General features: G+C 43.8%; 1 protein-coding gene across 1 annotated transcript; it reads right to left on the bottom strand.

The window, feature by feature from the left end:
- Nucleotides 1-1,063: 1,063 nt before the first annotated feature.
- LOC136421619 (sodium- and chloride-dependent glycine transporter 2-like) lies at nucleotides 1,064-18,930 on the bottom strand. The gene is made up of 5 exons (XM_066409082.1): nucleotides 18,825-18,930; nucleotides 10,631-10,823; nucleotides 9,718-9,849; nucleotides 5,689-5,856; nucleotides 1,064-4,514 (listed from the first exon to the last, which is right to left on the bottom strand). The coding sequence occupies exons 2-5, from the start codon at nucleotides 10,761-10,763 to the stop codon at nucleotides 4,408-4,410; spliced, it is 540 nt and encodes a 179-aa protein (XP_066265179.1). The 5' UTR covers nucleotides 10,764-10,823; nucleotides 18,825-18,930; the 3' UTR covers nucleotides 1,064-4,407.
- Between the last annotated feature and the right edge of the window lie 462 nt (nucleotides 18,931-19,392).

Raw genomic sequence — 19,392 nt, 5'->3', positions numbered from 1 at the left:
GACATCCTTCTCCAGGAAGAAAACTGGTTTACAGTAGGGTGCTGGCGGTGCGTCAGGGGCCGTCGGCGCGGTGTCTAAGGCATTGCCATCCATGACTGCTGACGTATAGCTCATGACTATCGGTGGGGATGGGGGTAGTAGTCGTTGTTGTACTGTCAAGAATAAAGTGCACACTACCTGGTCTCTGAACCTTAGCCAAGGTGGAATGGATGAGACAAGAAAAACGTCTTGATGTTGCCGATCAGAGATGGTTACGAGCCATTCTGAGGGTGAGATGGCAGCAGCACATCTCCAACGAGGAAGTGCGCAGGAGAACGGGTCAACCCTGTTTGTCTACTTTGATGCGCAAGGCACGAGTAAGGTGGCCTGGACATGTTGCAAGAATGCCAAGGACACGCCTCCCACGGATGGCATTAGGCTGGGTACCACAGGGGAAAAGAAGGAGGGGAGGTAAACATATTACATGAGGAAAAACTGTCATGAGAGACTTGGAGGAACTGGGCTTCACTTGGGAAGGAGTGAGAAGGCATGCACTTAAAAGAAGTGCGTGGAAAGCAGTGGTGGCCCGCATCGTCGACAGATGAAAGCGACGACGATAATACTGAGAAAAGAATGAAAATGGGTAATAAAGTGCTGAAAAAGACAGCTCTAGAAGAGGCAGCTAGCCACCTATCAAGGCATTCTGGGTCGTACTTTTCAGGACAAAGGAGTCAGCTGTGATCTTTAGCCAGTGGCCCCTCCTTCATTGGACGATTCGTCCCTCATACTCTGGTACGCCCTCGGGATGGGGGGACGACAGGGAAGACGTCTCCACCCTGCCTCACTGCTGCCCCTTAAGCCTTTTCACTGTTGCACTTATGCTGTCTCCTTCTTCCCCAAGACCTTTTCCGTCCTTCTGATCCACAACCAAGAGCTAGATTTCTCCACTTCATCTGCCATTCTTTTCTTGACTATCCTCTCAATGGCTAGGTCTCAACACAGTCTGGCTAGTGAAGTTTCCGCGAAACCTCGGCATCCCACTTCCACTGGGTATAACAATGTAACACACACGCAAACATTTCCGCTCATTGGATATATGCTCAGCAGTACTTTTTGTCAACAAATTATGCTATAGCTAACATGGCATTTATCATAGTTCGGAGAAGGAAAAGGGATACTTACTCATCATTAGAGTGTAGATCTGCATATCATTGTACAATGCCGTACCTCAAATATTTCAGGATATCAAAATGACATTCTAACACCCTGGACGAAATTCTCAACAGTAATTGTGCCTACAGACGGTGCTACAGCTTACATGGAAGTTATCGGTGGTAAGGCAAATAAAAGGAATAATGGCTCGTTCGGCTCGGCCATTCTTCGTCAAAGCTAACCAAGAAATAAACATTACTCACACTCAACAAATTATTTATTACAATATGCCAGGTATGATTAAACCACCGCGAATGTTTTTGCCCTCCCCCACTGCACCAAATCTGGTATTTAAGCATGCTTAATGAGATTCGTAAATGAAGCTTAAACATTGGAAGAAGATTAAGTAACATTTAAGCTACATTTAAGACGTATTAAATGCCACAACTATGGGTCCATCTTTACACTTTCTTTACGAACAGCGTAAAGTCAACTTAAAAATGTATATATCTTTACATAATCTTTAATGTCGCTTAAGGGTGCATTAAATTTAATGCCCCCGTACATGCGTACAGCATATCTTTACATCATCTTTACGAACAGCGTAAAGTCAACTTAAAAATGTACATATCTTTACTTAATCTTTAATGCCGCTTAAGTATGCATTAAATATAATGTTCCATGGTATGCACACAGAAAACATGCCAACAGATTTGAAAATGCAGTGGTGTCGTTTTGGCAAAAGTGAACAACAATTTAGACGACAAATGTAACACATCAAACTTTGAAAACCTCAGTATACAGACAGAATCATTGCACGAACAGTTCCCGTGTTCTTATAAACATTGCGCCCGCTCTGTAAAAACCCTAAACCTAAGTCTTATATCTTAAGGGCTGACGTCACTGTTGAGTTGCGCAGTGGCGTGCAAAAATTGCGAACACAAATTGGGTCCTTACACTAAACTTTTGAAACCCCTTTTTTTTCTTGAAAATTTTGGTCCATTTTGGATTCTTTTGGGCTAGAAGGAACAGGTAGGGTCTAAGCTTTCACAGTTTGATCAAAATGTGTATGTTTCAGTCGTTTATTTGGTGTAAGGAGAAATCTTTGTGGTTTGGTTTCACATGCTCCAAGTGGACTCTCCCAGGCTGGGAGTAGGTCAAAGTTGACGATTGTTTTCGTCTGTCAGCTGTTACGAGAGAACGAGCTGGTCAACTGTCTATTTTCTTTGCATGATTCTAAAGGAGACAGATGTGGCTTTCTGGTGCATAAGAATTTTGGGGGCTTGCAATGAAGGTGAATCCTTTTCTGAGCCCTTGTTTTAGTGCTTTAAAGCATTACTGCCTATGGGCAAGTCTATCTCTTGCATCTGCCCTCAACGTTACATTTATTACCTTCGGTGAGAAGGTTATTCATTGATGCTTGTCTGTGTGTCTGTTAGTGAACACGATAAGTCGAGAACGCCTGGATGGTTTGTTGACGTAGTTGGTGCGTCGGTGTGTATGTGGGAAATCTCAAGATGATTAGATTTTGGGCGAAGTGCTTTGCATAATTAACGAGAAAAGTGTAAAAATGTGTTATATTGTATGAGTGTATACTAGCTGAGTGCCAGCTGGAACGTGTTACTGGTGTAGGGGAAGTGTTACTGGTGTAGTAAGGAGATATTCCCATTGGGCCAGGGGGTTTAACCGATCAAATAAGCTTGTCACGTAATAGTTAGATCCCGAGACCTGGGCTTCTAAGTGGATTTGGCACCGCCCACCCGAGGAGTTTGTTGGCTCCCGAGCTAGGGCAGAAGGTTATGCATAGGGTAGCGTTTGTATGTATAAGAAGACCAGCATAACTCAAGAATGCCTGGATGGGTTGTCTTGATATTTGGTTTGTTGGTAGGTCTTGGTGAGACCTGAAAATAATTAGATTTTGGGCCCTCTAGTGGCTTGTTATAGTACTGCAGCGGAAATTCCTGTTTTGATATCTCATGTTTTGGATATGCTATGGAACCGACTTTTGAGTGGTAGATAGCTCTTTGGAAAGAGAGTAAAAGGTATCGGTTTGGACATCCTAGCGGCATTTTCTGGGACTGCAGGAGCAGGTTTTGCTTCAGACTGTGAAAGGGAATAACTCAAGAAGGGCTTGTTGTAAATGAAATGCGGACACCGAGTGACTGACGATAATACTTCCCGTTTCTTATTTGCTGTTTGTTTGGATGTGTAAATTTATATATTCATGAACTGATGCAGGAAAAGAAACAGGACTTTCTGAAGTGTTTCCCCCACAAAAAGACTAGTTCTAAGTACACATTCATTACAGATGTAAAACAAATGGACTGAATTAACACTCATGCTGTTTTGTCTGCCAAGGCACGCCCAGATGACTACAGGGCGTCTATTTGCTTACCGACAGTCGGCCGAAACATAAAGCCGGCGGCCCCGTGTATGAGGGAGCTTAAGGCATTAGCCTCAAGCGTCAAACCTCTGCACGAAAAAGAGCCAACATACTTATTGAGAAGAGTAGGGGTGACCCGGTGTGCTTGGCCAAAAACGCTGGCCGTGGCGAAACCGCATTGCACTACCACTAGCTACTTGAAAAAGCGCCATGCTTCACCTCAAATGAGGATGCCTTAAAACGGAACGAAAATGCTGAGCGCATGGCCATTTACTGACCCATTTTGTGTTGAAGTGAACAGTTTCTGAGAACGCGCTAGGCCCACATCTTTTCGCTTTGGCTTAGGTGGTCACCCGCGCTATTTATCTGCCCGAGCGGGCGGGTATCACCTCCGGAGCCGTATAGATATAAGTACGGAAAGCTCATAATAATATAACCGTCAGACAAGCTTAGCCCAGGCCTGTTTCTGTAAGCCTGTCCTTTTAGCCGCTCCGTAGTGGGGGTATGGATTGCTGTTCCCATACAGGCCGCCACATCTGCAAAGCGACATCTAGCGGAACAGTGATGACCTAGCAGTTAGCCGCTTTAGACTAAGGCGTAGCTTACAGCGCCGTCAAATTCGTCGCACGCCGTCGTGCGATTTTGTGTCGTAGAAAATTCAAGCAGGCTGTGACAGAAACAATCGCCGTCAAGAATCTAGGGCAGCCTTTTCCCTAATAAGACCCAATTAGGTTGCAATCGTAAGACAATCGTACGATGGATGTAACCATCCCATTACAATAAATAATGTCCAACGTATTCACGACTATCCCAAGAATGTCAATCCCAAGAAGTTTGCAGTCGTACGGCGATCGTACGACGATCGTGACCGCGTCGTGCCAGACCAGATAATCTTACTTCCAGAACTCCTCACTCTGGCTGACTCTCTTCGACGAGTTCCACAGTTCTGTGTCCTGGATCTCAGTCCGGTTGTACCACGTGCCGTTAATCCAGATCAAACCTGCAAAGGGAATACAACATCAGTGGGCTTAATCTAAACAGGGGAACAGGGGTGCTGCTCCCCTATGTCTTGACCATTATCTATGATAATGATATAAAAATATATATAGAGAGAGGGGGGGAGAACGAGGGAGTGAGAGAGAGGAGAAAGAGACAGTGCAGAAGGAGGGATGAGAAGGAAGAGAGACTGAAAGAGATAGAAAGAGAGCGAGAGATGACGGGAGGGAGAAACAGGGAAGTGAAAGACAGGGACCTGAAGGCTACAAAACTTCCGAATCCATCAAGTCCCCGTCACTACGATTGCTGATGGTAGATTCCGGGGTGTTCCATCGGTTGGTAAAGCCCGTGTTACCCGACATAACAAAGGTTAGCATTACACGCAGTACTCCCCTAACTCCCCTCACCGTGATCACTGATGGTACAGTCCGAAATGTCCTCTGAGTTTAAGTTGGTACAGCCCATGTTTCAGTACAGTACTTCCCTAACTAACCGCCTCACCATGATCACTGATGGTACAGTCCGGGGTGTTCCATGAGTTGGTACAGCCCGTATCATACGAGAGTGCAATATCCCCTGCCTTTACCATGATCGCTGATGGTACAGTCCGGGGTATTCCATGAGTTGGTACAGCCCGTGTTATGAGAGAGTGCAATCAACCCTCCCCTTATCATGATCGCTGATGGTACAGTCCGTGGTGTTTCATGAGTTGGTACAGCCCGTGTTATAAGAGAAGCCAATCATTTCTCCCCTTACCATGATCACTGATGGTACAGTCCGGGGTGTTTCATGAGTTGGTACAGCATGTGTTATAAGAGAGTTTAATCACCCCTCCCCTTACCATGATCACTGATGGTACAGTCCGGGGTGTTTCATGAGTTGGTACAGCCCGTGTTATAAGAGAGTTTAATCACCCCTCCCCTTACCATGATCACTGATGGTACAGTCCGGGGTGTTCCATGAGTTGGTACAGCCCGTGTTATAAGAGAATCCAATCATTTCTCCCCTTACCATGATCACTGATGGTACAGTCCGGGGTGTTTCATGAGTTGGTACAGCCCGTGTTATAAGAGAGTTTAATCACCCCTCCCCTTACCATGATCACTGATGGTACAGTCCGGGGTGTTCCATGAGATGGTACAGCCCGTGTTCCAGGATAGTAACTAACCAGCCCTCACCATGATCACTGATGGTACAGTCCGGAGTGTTCCATGCGTTGGTACAGCCCGTGTTCCAGGGCAGCTCGCTGGTGAAGGAGGCGAACAGGTAGAATATTGAGTAGGCCAGCAGCACGATGTAGTAGATCCCGATCAGACTTGAGATGGTGAACATCGCGAATCCAACACCTACAGTGACGGAAACATGAAACGCTTATATGAAGTTTTCTTTTACACAAACAGTAATCACTCTCACCAGCTAAATACGTTTCGATGCCTACCATCTTCCTCAGAGCTTTTGACCGGAGCGCTGTTTTGCGCTGCTATATGTAGCCGATGTATAGGTGGCGCTTTTTCGGCAAGAACACAAACCCTAGCCTGGATTCCAAATCTATTATAGCTCCCGAGTCCCCTCTCCGTAGACTACAAAAGATTGTGTTAGAGTCTGCGAAAGACTGCGGAACGCGCTGCGAAAGATTGCAGGACGTGCTGCAAAATAATTCGGGACGTTCCGCGAAAGATTGCGGGACGTCTCGCGAAAGATTGTGGGACGTTTCGCAAAACTTGATGCTTATTTCGTGGCCTGTATTGTACTTTGTACCTGTTGCAGTTGTCACGGAACAAAGTTCATCTTCTTCTCCTGTATGTTTATTAACCTAAAGGTATTATTTTCAGATGAAAATGTTATATAAAAACGAAATCTTCAATATTCACGGTTGTTTCACATTCGCGGATTTCGCGCTACCTCTCTGCCGCGAAATCATACCAACGGAAATATACGTTTTGCGCTCGCATGTTTGGGCCGCGAAATTAAAATACCCGCGAAACCCTCCCTTCTGCTTCTACCGCGAAAAAAAATCTCGGCGATGATAAGTATGGATATAATGTATTAGACGTTGTTATCATTGAAACCTTTTTTTGCTTTTACATTTTTGGGAAAATATCTCTACGCATATTTACGCATGAAATAAAAATATAGTGAAAATTAATTTGTCGCCGTTTCTGTCGTTTCAAGGTACGGGGAAAAGGTGCGATTAAAATATATTCATAGCCTGTAATATTTTTTTCTCATTTGCCCCATGCAATAAAGAGGCGAACAAGGAAACACATAAACCACGGAAAAGGAAATTACAAAGCGAGAGTGAAATTTTACCAATACAAGACCGTCGGGATTCATATAACGTTGGGTAACATAAATTCGGGATTTTTCCGATAATGGTTGACTGAAATCAATCTAGCAGAACAATAAACCATCATTTTTTTCTATTATTCTGTCAGTATCATGTATTATCTTTGCACTAATCATATATATGGTAGATTTTGTCTCTAGTCGTGCTGACACCATAATATTTCAACTTGAAACTACCGTCCGCCGCACGCACAATGACGGTGCTGTCGGACAGGGGTGAACATTAATTCGGGAGAGAAGATTCGTCTTGAATATCTTACCGCTAATTACATTTTATGCAGCAGCTATTCGTTCCATCCTTGGCTTGAGGAGAGTGCTATGGAAATAGACGTGTCCAAGTAAAAAAATACACGAAAAAACGGCCGTACCGCACACATCAGGCCTACGGGAACAACCCGTGTGTTGAGTCGGTAGCTATAGAACGTCAAAGTCGACATCCACCGTCATGGCAACGTGTACATTATTCATGGAAAGTTAGCCGGATGCCGTAGCATTGATAATACTACTATGTCCATGTGTTCCTTGTTGTGTTAGGAGCAAACTTTGAGGAAAATATCGTCCTCAGTCCACAATCACACGCAACATTTAGACAAAAAAGTTTTCCTCACAAACCTTTGTCATCTGCTTGACAACAGGATTCTGGGTAATGATATGGCGGCGGGAAAATAACCGTGCCGTAGGTTGTAGCAACAAAGAGGGGTTTTGATGATTGATCACACTTAGAGTCCAATTGCAGGTCAGCAATTTTAAGAAAATAAGTTGTCTTGTAAATGACTGTGTTTAGCAGGCAGGAGATGTGACATTTGTCTTATAAACCAGCCGACAACGATGTAGTGTGATCCTCCCACGAAGCCCTCAAACTGTTCCAATAAGGGACGGAGAGTTTTTGTTCTCGTCGCCTTCTAATGCATGCTTATCGAAGCTTTTCAGACAGTGTTATGAATACGTTTGTCTGTCAAGTTTGCATTTCCAGCGGTATTACTGATGTTGCATCTAGCACATATCCCTAAATACCCCGTTTTCGAAAAATCCCGAATTTAAGTACCCCACGAATTTATGTTACCCAACGTTATTTGTTGTCGGCTTTATTCATGACAGAAATAAATAAACACTTGCTGTTCCAACGAAAACTGCAATGGCTTACCAATACAGAATGCACAATAAACATGGCACTCAAATTAAAGAAAACACCAGTTAAAAACGTCGGTTTTTATTACAAGTCTCCACAAGGCTTTTCTACCTACAGTGGTATGACTCGTAGAAATCGGCAAAAAGGGAAATAATTGTCCAGGGAAGTCGGTTCACAGTAAGGTTAATAATATCCTATTGCGACTGACCTCCCCTGGCAAATTGTTCTCCATACACCAACGGTAGTAAAACCCAATTTACACTTGTCCATTTAACTGTAATATTACACATGGTAGTCTACTACTGTAGTGGACTACAGCTTTTTTCTCGGTGTAAAAAGAAAACTACTGTAGTCTACTACAGAAGTCTACTACAACCTCGGGGGTAGTAGTACTACACTTCGGCGGAGGTTCTGTGAGACTTCGAACTGGGTGTAAAGCGAGACTGTAGTACAGAGGTAGTAGACTACACTTCGAAGCCAACAACCATGTTCGATCTGACGTAATTCGAACTGATCGCGTGTTCCATTTCGGGTAATCTGCGGTCATTCTCTAGTTTTCTCAGTAAAACCGAGCTGTCAGGCCCCTTTTCTTGGTATTTCGCATCAGATAAAACCCCTACCTTTTCACAAATAAAAAACATACTGAAATCCCTCCCGCGATTTTTCAAAGGTCACAATAGGTCACTACAGTTTCATGGCAATCAGGAACAGCAGGTGTCCTGCTTGGTTTCCTGTCAGTGAGTGTAAAGCGGACGTGAAGTTGTATTGTACTACAGAAGTAGACTACCATGTGTAGTACTACAGTTTCAAAGAACAAGTGTAAATTGGGCCTTAAGTCTGGTAAAACTATCATTTCACTACAAAGCAATTATATTAAGTGGTCAGGAAGGTTTAACAAATGACCTAACGCAAGTGGTATGGTATACCGAAAAAAATAGATTATTTATTTTTGCTCTTTCAGTTTCATATTTTCTTCTTTGACTTTGGAATTGACTTTGGCATTCTACGGCATCAGTATCCGTTTCCGATACTGCACAACGGATTAACGCAGGCTTCTGTTAATTGCACGGAATCCCAAAATCCAAAACCGGTCCCCATTCACTCCATCGTTATTGTGTTCTTTTCTTTCAATTTACGGCATGTCTTTACTCATTTTGCAGCTTTTTTGAACGATTTGCAGTATAGTCGAAATCTTTTTTGGGTAGACGGTGAAAACTTGATGCGTGCGCGGATGTCATCAATATGATCGAGTCAACATGGCCTAAAGAGAGTGAAAAGAAAAGTTTCTTACTCTTGACAGTGGGATAGATCCTTGAGATGGAGGAAAGAAACTTCAGAGTAGAGTTACTACCTTTAAAGATGATTTTCCTACCCTTGACAATGGGATAGATCCATTAAGGCAACCCTAGCAATATTAGGGCCCGAAATTGGATTTTGAAAGTCCATTTATTTTGTGATTTCTATACATGATAGGTTTAATCAACGCTATCACAGTATATAGCGACATCCATGCTGAAAAAATATGACGTCGTTGTGATGTGAGAACTCACTAAAAATTGTCGCCGGTTGTTTATAGGCTCGCGAAACTAAGGGGATCATTGTACGGCACGTTTTTGCACGGTTTCAAAATGCTCAAAGTGTGAAGTTAGTACACAAATGTGCTAAACAGTGTTAGTAAATGTCACTGCAATAACGATGACAGAGAAAAGAAACTTGAGAGTAGAGTTCCTACCTTTAAAGATGGGGCTGAGTTTCCATACGGAGATCGGTCCCTGAGAGGCGAACTGACCCAGCGCCAACTCCATCAGGAACAACGGCAAGCCGGACAGCAGCAGCATGATGACGTAAGGGATCAGGAACGCTCCTGATTGGACAATATTCTGACGTCATAAATGATGAACAGTGAGAGTAATGGCACTGTTAAAGAAAGTTACCAACGCCTTCAATTAGCCGGTGTACACAGAAATGGTAGGTTTTTCTAGTGTTAGTATGTTTACTACACGTTGCCCAACCCCCCCCCCCGGGCCCGATCTGTCGCATCGGGATTTACGTTGAGCTGTCAAAGGGTTCTTTACCCCCCCCCCCCGTTTCACCCCTTTAGAACTACAAAGATCGGTGTTCAGTGACTACAGTGAGAGGTGTTAAAGACGTTAGCCCTTGCCTGCTGCGTTTTACCCTTTTTGAACTACAGAGAGCGGTGTTTAGTGACGTAATCCCGTACCATTTCCATTTCACCCATGTTGACCTACAGTGAACGGTGTTTACTGACGTAATCGTAATCCCTTAGTCACCCCTCCGTTTTACCCACTTAGAACTACAGTGAGTGGTGTTTAGTGACGTAATCCCTTACCCCCTCCGTTTCACCTCTTTAGAACTACAGTGAGCGGTGTTTATTGACGTAATCCCTTAACCCCTTCGTTACACCCCTTCAGAATTATAGTGAGCGTTGCTTTTAGACATAACCCCATACACACTTCGTTTCACCCCTTTAGAACTACACTGAGCGGTGTTTAGTGACGCAATCCCTTAACCCCTTCGTTATACCCCTTCAGAACTACATGGAACGGTGTGTAGTGACGTAGTCCCTTACCCCTCCGTTTCACCTCTTGAGAACTGCAGTGAGCTGTGTTGAGTGACGTACTCACCCCCTCCGTTCCTGTAGCAGAGGTAAGGAAATCTCCAGACGTTGCCCAGTCCAACAGCGAACCCTAGCAGCGACAGCAGGTAGTCCATCTTGTGCGACCAGTTCGCGCACTCCACGTTCTCGTCCCCTTCCATGGCGGTTGCTATGGAAACTGCAGACGATCTGACCTAAAATCCTACCGCTGCTGGAGAGCTCTGAAAGGGTGGGAAAAAGGGAAAGCATTTGTGCTGAATGTTCTTTAAATCTTCACAATGAAGTTACCTGTGTGGCGTAATACCGTGACAAATTACTTGTGAAAAAATAGTTTAAAGGACTGTTCGGTTTATGTTCCCGTATGTAATTAAAATACCCGGATGTTGTTAACATACCCGGATGTAGTACCCCTTATATTGTTGAGCAACACAAACCTATCATTGGCAAGGTGTACTTTGTTTTTGCTCAATGCAAGACTAGAGACAACTTCACGTTTAAAACTGGAACAAGTTAGATCGTTAAAAAAATGACATTAGTCATAATGAAAGAAAACAAAACAAAACAGACTGTCTAAACGATGACTGCCATTGTTGGGGAAACCCTGTAAAGGAATAGTGAACATTCCCTAATCTAATCCAGTTGTGTTTCACTTCACTGTTGATTTCCGCTTAACAGGTGTTGGTCTATACATAGCAGAAACTGACACCACGATGGCAGCACTAGTCTGAAATGTTAATGTAAAACACACGGCACAGCAACCTCATTTACTGTAAATGCAGAAATGTTCGCGGGGAGTTTATTTCGCGGTAGGGAGAAAATAGAGTGTTTGCGGTGGTTTTGAGTTTACGTTTGAAACAATAGTAGTGTTACAGTTACACAATGGAACAGCTTTTTGCGGTGGTTTTATGTTCGTGGTATATAGTTAACTGCGAAAACCGCGAACATAAAACCACCGCGATTTTTTCTGCAATTACAGTACCATTTCACATTGGCGATAGTTACACTATGTATGCTCGAAATGAGAGACTTCTGTTTCTATAATAGAGCAGTATTGGCAGAGTTCCACACGTAATACAGTTCCACGCTCGCATATGTAAATTGTGTTTTCCTTCATGCATAACAGACGTAATTTTCTTCAATTACCTTCCAAGCTAGTTATTTTTAGCCTGAATTCAATCAAGCCTCCTGTGACCGCTCGCCGCCCTGTAACCGCCTCGAGGGGAGAGAAACCCCCGAACAGCTGGAGTTTGTGTTATACAGACTAGTTATTTTTCGGGTCTGCAGAGTGTTTCTGTATGTATGTGTGTTTTGTCTGTGTGTGTGTGTGTGTGTGTGTTTGTGATTTGTCTGTGTGTTTGTGTGCACATGTGTGTGTGTGTGTGTGTGTGTGTGTGATTTGTCTGTGTGTGTGTGTTTGTGTGCACATGTGTGTGTGTGTTTGTGTGCGTGTTTGTGTGTGTTTGTGTTTGTAAGCGAATGTATGTGTGTCTATGTGTGTGTAAACAGGTCGAGAAGTTGATGGGTTTTTACAATATTTTTTATGTAGGGTGTTGGTAAAATGAAGACATAGCTTGATTATGGGATTATAAGGTACTACAGCAGGAATATTCTTTGTTATGTCGTGTTCTGGACATGGTATGGAGATGGTTGTAAGTTTGGAAGTTAACTGAAGGTGAACATCATTACCTATTGATCTCGCAAATCAGGACCTCGTTTGCATAATTGATAAGACAATAAACGCTACAAAAACCTTCTATGCTGAGACAAGACTTTGATACTTTGTACAACTTCTGTTATTCGGGTAGAGATATAATCATCACCTGATAAAAGTTATGCATATAATGACCATATTTCCATAACCAATGAAAACCTTAATGATACTTCAGTTGTAAACTTTAACTTCATTTGGCTAATTGCGACGGTATGAGGTTGCGGAACTCTATCTAATTGATGAATTGTCCCGCTGCACTTCTAAAGCATGACCTTTAACCCCTTCATTACTCTGTAATTTTCCTCCCCTTTGAAACACGTTCCTTTCCCGAAAACACTTTGTCGTCACTTGTGTGGCAATCTTTCTCTCAGCGGGTAACCCTTTTCTTGGAGTTCCCTGCAAGCGACACCGACATGGCTGAAAAGAAAGCCGTACAAAAAAACGTACCGTTCCGCCATTTCGTCTCGCCAGTCGAGGATTGTTCTGGCAGAATGTGTTGTGAAACCCGAACGAACCTAGGGTCACAGCGAAAGTTTAAAAAACATCTTTTACTAGCGTCAGTCGCCGCGAGATTCCTCGCATCTGTGCCAAGTACGGGATAGTCTGTGTCTGGCGTTTCTATTACATAGCCTAGTAGCCATTCTAAACGGGCATTGGCCTACATGGTAGCCATACCATCGTGCGCTCGCCGCTATCTCTACGGTGCTAAGGGTGTTGCCCGCCCGCCCAGTTCATCAGCGCACGTCGGATCACTTTTTTCACGAGGTTGGTTTCAGTTACAGCGCGCTCACGAAATAAAAGACCTGCTAGAAAGACAGGCTTACAGAAACTGCGGCCAATGCTTATCAAACAGGGTAGGGTTAGACACCACTATATTAGTATAAAGGCCGACCAGAGTAGAATAGTGACCTCAGCCTAGGCTAAACGGCTTCGGATAGTTCTTTTTCTTTTGCCACCCTTAATTGAGGTGAAGCATGATACTTTTTCAAGTAATTTGTACATGTGTGTATTGCAAATCGGCTTCGCTACGGTTTTACCAGCCCCAGTCTATTAACGTTCATAATTCTCGAAAGCTATGATAGGATCGGTGTACCACGCTAGATTTAACCGGCTTTTATTTCAAGAATGGAAGTATTCTATTCCCTACATAAAAATGACATGATAAAGTAAATGATAAAAAGTTGACGAAAGCTACGTTGCAGTTGTAAAATGTTGCGACTTATTCGGCGAAACGCAACTTCGATTTGCCTGAAGCCCTGCTATTGTTGGCACCGTCCACTTAATTATAACCAGTATCGGACTTATCAAATGAGTGACAACATATGGGATTCGAACTCCCAACCTTTTGGTCCGGATTCAGGGTCGCTATCAATCCTGACCAAACTACTGAACTGATACGACTATAACGTAGTATAGTTGTCCACATTTGTTAGACGCCCCGACTTTCAGGTAGGGTAGGAAGATTGCAAGATTTTAAGACAGCCAAGCGTCGCTAAAGTCACTCATACCAACGGTAAAGAAAGGCGTACGGCACCGTGTGGCGCAATGATTAGTGTGCTTAGTCGAAAATCAAGCGGTTCTGGGTTCTAACCCCTGACATGTCCCAGGAACGCACTTGACACAAATTTCCGCACAATTTTCATTCAACCGAAAAGCGCCTACGTAGCCACGGGATATTAAATGGAGGGCACGTATGATACCGTATATGAGGGCAGCCACACCTCGATCGAGCACGCCAAAGATTAGAACACTCACCACACAGATCGAAAATAGTAGTGTTTCTTCCCGTTGAAGGATTAACCCGTATAGTCCAATCAGGGACGTACTGTGGTCGGAGCCCAGCTTTATGAGGTTTGACACATATTGATAAAGAAGAAGAAAATAAGAAAAAAAAATTTCGATGGTACTCCCAACATCTGTTTTGAGATAAAGTTATCCTCTCGGTTGTGGGAATGATCACCAGTGACGTACAAATCACACACAGACAACATTTTGGCCTTGACTTTGGACTCTCTAAATCTCAAGACGACAACAAACCGTCCCTCCGTCTGGGGCAGCCCAGACGTGTCTGTCAAAGATGCAACAACCTGGAATCTAGACTTTTACCAGGACCCACATAGGCCAGGTCTTCGGCACCAAGTCTAGCATACCCCGAAGAATATTTTCCACCGCCCCCTGGAAAAATCACCGGGATGAACTTTGTTGGACGGGCGGGGATAGAAGCTTATAGTGCCGAGGAACTCCATCCTGAAGCCCTGGGAGAGACTGGTGACCAGGCTATATAGAGCAGCCTAGACTTATTTGTCACCAGTACGCCGGAACAGGCGGTACCCTTTGGGGCTATTCTCCAATCAGATATCGAGGTGAAAGAATAGATCGTAACTTTCCCTGACGACCGGGCTCCTTTAACACTGAGAAATTTTTAAAAATTCTTTCACTTCAAAAAGCAAACTTCAAAGCAAGGGGCAGTTATGCACCTATAATGTTCTTTAATCACAATCTGCAAGTATTGATGTTAGAATTAGAGCATAACTGACACAAAAATCGCCATGTAAATGCAATGACGAGAAAATATGATGATGTTCCTAAGATTACCTATCAAAGAGATACGTGTAAAGATCATGTAAAAACACATGTTTAAACTTTAAGTCTGTTCGGCCGTCAAAGTTTGAGAGGTATTGGCTGGAATTCGACTTTGGTCGGCAGCCACATGATGTCTACTACAAATCCTTTTATTCCAGTCTTTAGTATAGCTAGCCTGAGTGTCATCCTGTTTCAGTTACAGGCTCTACCTTGTTTGGTGAAGGGTAAAGCCTACAACTGAAACAAGATGACACTCAGGCTAGTCTTAGCGCGCGAGGCGATATACGGTATTGCCTATGGGTCAGTCCAGTGACCATACCCCCCCCCCCTCTTTCGGAATAGCCTGGACGCCAAAACCCCCAATCTTTGAAATATCAATCCTTTGGATATTTCAGAGATTGGGGGTCTGGCATCCAGGCTAGGATTGACGTCAATACGTTAATCATAGATAACTTATACCGCTCCCTTTACGATCCCCTAAATGGTATGCTTCAATAGAATCTTTGACGCCAGATTCCCAAAGGCCAAAGGACTATCGTTCAGCCTAATGCTGGATAAATGGCCTTTCTATATATCAGCTAAGCTTTAACACTTTGGAATGAAACCTCATCGGCGATTTGTTTCGTTTAGTTGCAATTTTACGCTTTACATGCTGCTTTTATGTAAGCATTGCCTTATGTTTAATCTTATAATCCAAAAGACCAACCCCTGAGTACATTTTCATACCACACGGGGTCCACGTAAATGTGGCATTATGTAACCCTGTATTGAAACTTTGAGCAGTTCCGATGCCAAGAAAGTTTTACTTTTGATTCGGTTAAATCTTAACCGTCCAGTAAATTGCCTCAAACCGTTAAAACCTCCTTAGCAGAATTTCTGGCTTGATATTTCTATACTATTCATTATTTTCTGATTGTATGTAACTTTGGATTGTACCTGTACGGATTGTGTCACTGTGTAAGAAACCGGGTATAATAAAAAATTAAAAAAATACGGTAGCCCCCCGCTAACCTCTACCAGGCTCCTTGAATCGCTGAAAATTGGCCAACTAGAGTGAATAGTATGATACGGGAGTCGGCTACGGAGAGCGGGACAATAGGCGTGGGGTTTTTTCGCGGTAGGGACAAAAATGGGGTGTTCGCGGTGGTCTTAAGCTGGCGTTTGAAAGAATAGTTACCGTAGCGCTACAGTCATAGGTGGCAAAAAATGTTTACGGTGGTTTTAAGTTCGCGCTGACAGCTCACCGCGAAAACCGCGAACATAAAACCACCGCGAACATTTCCGCATTTGCAGTATTTCAGAGACTGGGGGTCTGGCCTCCAGGCTACCAGCGGAACCACAAAGCGCTCAGGCCGCCCGGGTCACTCCTGGCGTCCCGCCGGCAACCAGATGTGTTCCCGCGATGGTATCACTCACCCTTCACCCCAGCCCACAACACGAGGACTGAAATATACACATCTCCAAGACGTCTCAACTTCTTCAAGATATCTGACCTTGACGCGACTTCTTTAGATGTCTCTTAGCCTCGTTAGCAGCCACCAAGGCGGGGCATTTATCATTTATTTGGGGATTGTCGGGGGGCTAGCTAGCCTCTACCAGGCTCCGTGGATCGCTGGAAATTAGTAGAAATTGGCCAAAGAGATTGAATGATGATGCTAAGGGAGCCGGCTACGGAAAGTTTGCATATTGTCCCTCTCCCCGTAGCCGATTCCCTTGTTATACTTCATTCTATTTGGCCAATTTCTACTATTTTCCCAGCCATCCGCGGGGCCTGGTAGAGGCTATTTTGGACCAACTCTCCGTAGCCGACTCCCTTAGCATACTATTCACTCTATTTGGCAAATTTCTACTATTTTGCAGTGATCCACGGAGCCTGGTAGAGGCTAGCGGGGGGCTAAGGTAGCATGTGTTGTGTTTTAATATGTCTTGTTTCTAACAGACGTTCACACAATCCGTACGGGTACAATCCCAAGTTATTTAGAATCAGAAAAAAATAAATTGAGATAGAAGTAGCAAGCCAGAAGGTCTGCTAAGGAGGCTGTAAAGGTCTCAGACATTTTAATGGATCAAAGACGGTGAATTAAAAGTCAAACTTTCTGGGCATAAATTTGCAATGGTTCAGAGTTTCACAGGGTCACATGTGGCCGCATTTATGTGGACCCTGTCTGGCATAAAAAAGGGGATAAGGGATAGCTTTTTGAAAAGGGGCGCCTTCATGCATTTTACAAGTGTCAAAGGCCAATGCGTCGACGTAAAATTCCCAAACTTTCAGGGATGATGGAGAAAATAGTTTTCTTTCGTTTTAATCATTATTGACTTAATACATTATACTTAAGTAAAAATGAAAAATATTCATAAAAAATCAACGATTAGCGCTGGAGCATGAATTTCAAAACGATTGATAATCCGGCGTCACCCCACATTTTCTGACTGCAGATTGTCATGGCAACGGACTAGTCTACTTTTTTGAGGGGCGTTTTTATTGTTTTTTTTCATTGTATTCTGCTTTGCTAGATATAGAAGCCATTTGAAACAAGATTATAGTTTTAGATCGTAATAACACGAAAGAGAGCATCGTTCTGTTCCTTCTGTTGCGTTTTGTGCTGGAAAATTAGGTGTCAAGAAGCACAAAGACGCACGTATCTCACTAAACTGCAGCTAACGCATACGCAAGCTAGCACATTGCAATACACTTGCAGACGTAAAGCTCCGTGTCAAGTGAAAGGCTATGGAATACACTTTGGCTTACGACGACAACCCCTCCCCCATGCTTTATTCGTATATCTTGCCTTATTCGTGTATCTTAGAACGATTCCGATGGCCGTCTTTCTGTCTGTACCCAGATCCAACCTCGCACTTTCAGAGTATACCCTGCCAGGCTGCACACAAAGAAGCACTTTGATTCGTTGTCTAGTCCTATACGCCTTTGATTGCATATCAGCCAAGCTCAAACCACGCTTTCTGGCCAGCATGGGCGTAATTTGAAGCCCAGAAACACTAAAAGTCTCACTATCTGTTCTCTCCTTATCCGCGTCCGCTAGGGGGCGCTTTCATGCATTTTACAAGTGTCAAAGGCCAATGCGTCGACGTAAAATTCCCAAACTTTCAGGGATGATGGAGAAAATAGTTTTCTTTCGTTTTAATCATTATTGACTTAATACATTATACTTAAGGTCTCATTTCTGTATTACTCCGAGTGGGTATGCTAAAAGAGTACGTGGCCCAAAAAATGAACGGCTGCATGAACGTGTGTGTATATCGGTGGGAAATTCCCTTTTGGCTAGGCCAACCTATCTCAAGCGTCAAACTGATGAAAGCTTGTTTGTATCTGAAGAAATTAGCAGGCAAAGTTCGGCAGCCGCGCGCGAGGTCGGACGTACACAGGCCGGGCATTGTGTGTGAATCGGTCCGGCGCTTACAGCTGGAAAGTGGCTTTGTGGGGGTGTAGCCAAGTGCAGTTTGTAGTTGCTATAAAAAGAGATTGTATGTAGTGAAAATGTTGTCAATTTTTTTACATAATCTAGGGTAAATGTTCTCAACATGGAATGAAAAACATTGGCACATTTTCTATATCTTCATTACGAACGCGCCCATGTAAAACACGTATTATAACATGTAATCCTATGGGGCGAAAAAACTCATGAATGAGACCTTAACGAAACAAATCGCCAATTGGCTTTCAGTAAGTCTCCATCAAGTAGGACAAAACTCCTAGCTAGAGAAGTCATTTAGCCAGGCCATTATAGGCTGAACGATAGTCCATTGGCTTTTGGTAAACTCGTCAAAGATTACGTCGCAACGTACTGAGGAGAATATGATTTGGGGGATCCTGGAGGGAGCGATATATGTTATCTATGATTAACCTACTGACTTCAATCTAAAGTCTGAGTATAAGGAAGTGCGTGTTGAGTGAGAGTTGCAGACTTACAGAGTACAGCTGCTCACCCACTTGGCTGCCACGTAGTATGTAGAGTCTCGATCAGGGCGTCAATGTTTTGGTCGGGGGTGATTCTTTTTGTCACAGCTTGGGGTCTTCGAAGGGTGCCAGTGTTCGGGTCAGGGGTGATTCGTTTTCTTACAGTTTGGGGTCTTCGGAGGGTGGCAGCAGACTTGGGGGCGAACCATTTTTTGATATAAAAGGGGTTTTCCGAGGGCGCCAATGTTTAGGACAGGGACTCAGGGGACAACACGTTTTCTCACAGTTTGGGCTCCTAGGAGGGTGCCAGCAGGATTTCGGGCAAGTCATTTTTTAGTATAAAAGGTGTCTTTGGGGTGTGCCAAATGTTTTGGTCGGGGACAAATCATTTTCTCTCATCTAAGGGTCTTTGGGGGCGCCAGGGTTTTTCGGTAGGGACAAGCCATTTTCTTACATCAAAGGGGTATTCTGTAGGTGCCCGTGTTTTCATTAGGGACAATGAGGGAGCTTCAAATGTCTGCACGTAAAAGAGCTCAACACACTTATCGAGAAGAGTAGGGGTGACCCGGTGTGCTTGGCC

This window comes from Branchiostoma lanceolatum, chromosome 1 (assembly GCF_035083965.1).
Source record: "Branchiostoma lanceolatum isolate klBraLanc5 chromosome 1, klBraLanc5.hap2, whole genome shotgun sequence".
Taxonomy (NCBI): Eukaryota; Metazoa; Chordata; class Leptocardii; order Amphioxiformes; family Branchiostomatidae; genus Branchiostoma; species Branchiostoma lanceolatum.
The sequence above is the reverse complement of the archived record's forward strand: the minus strand, read 5'-3'. Positions and strand labels throughout refer to the sequence as shown.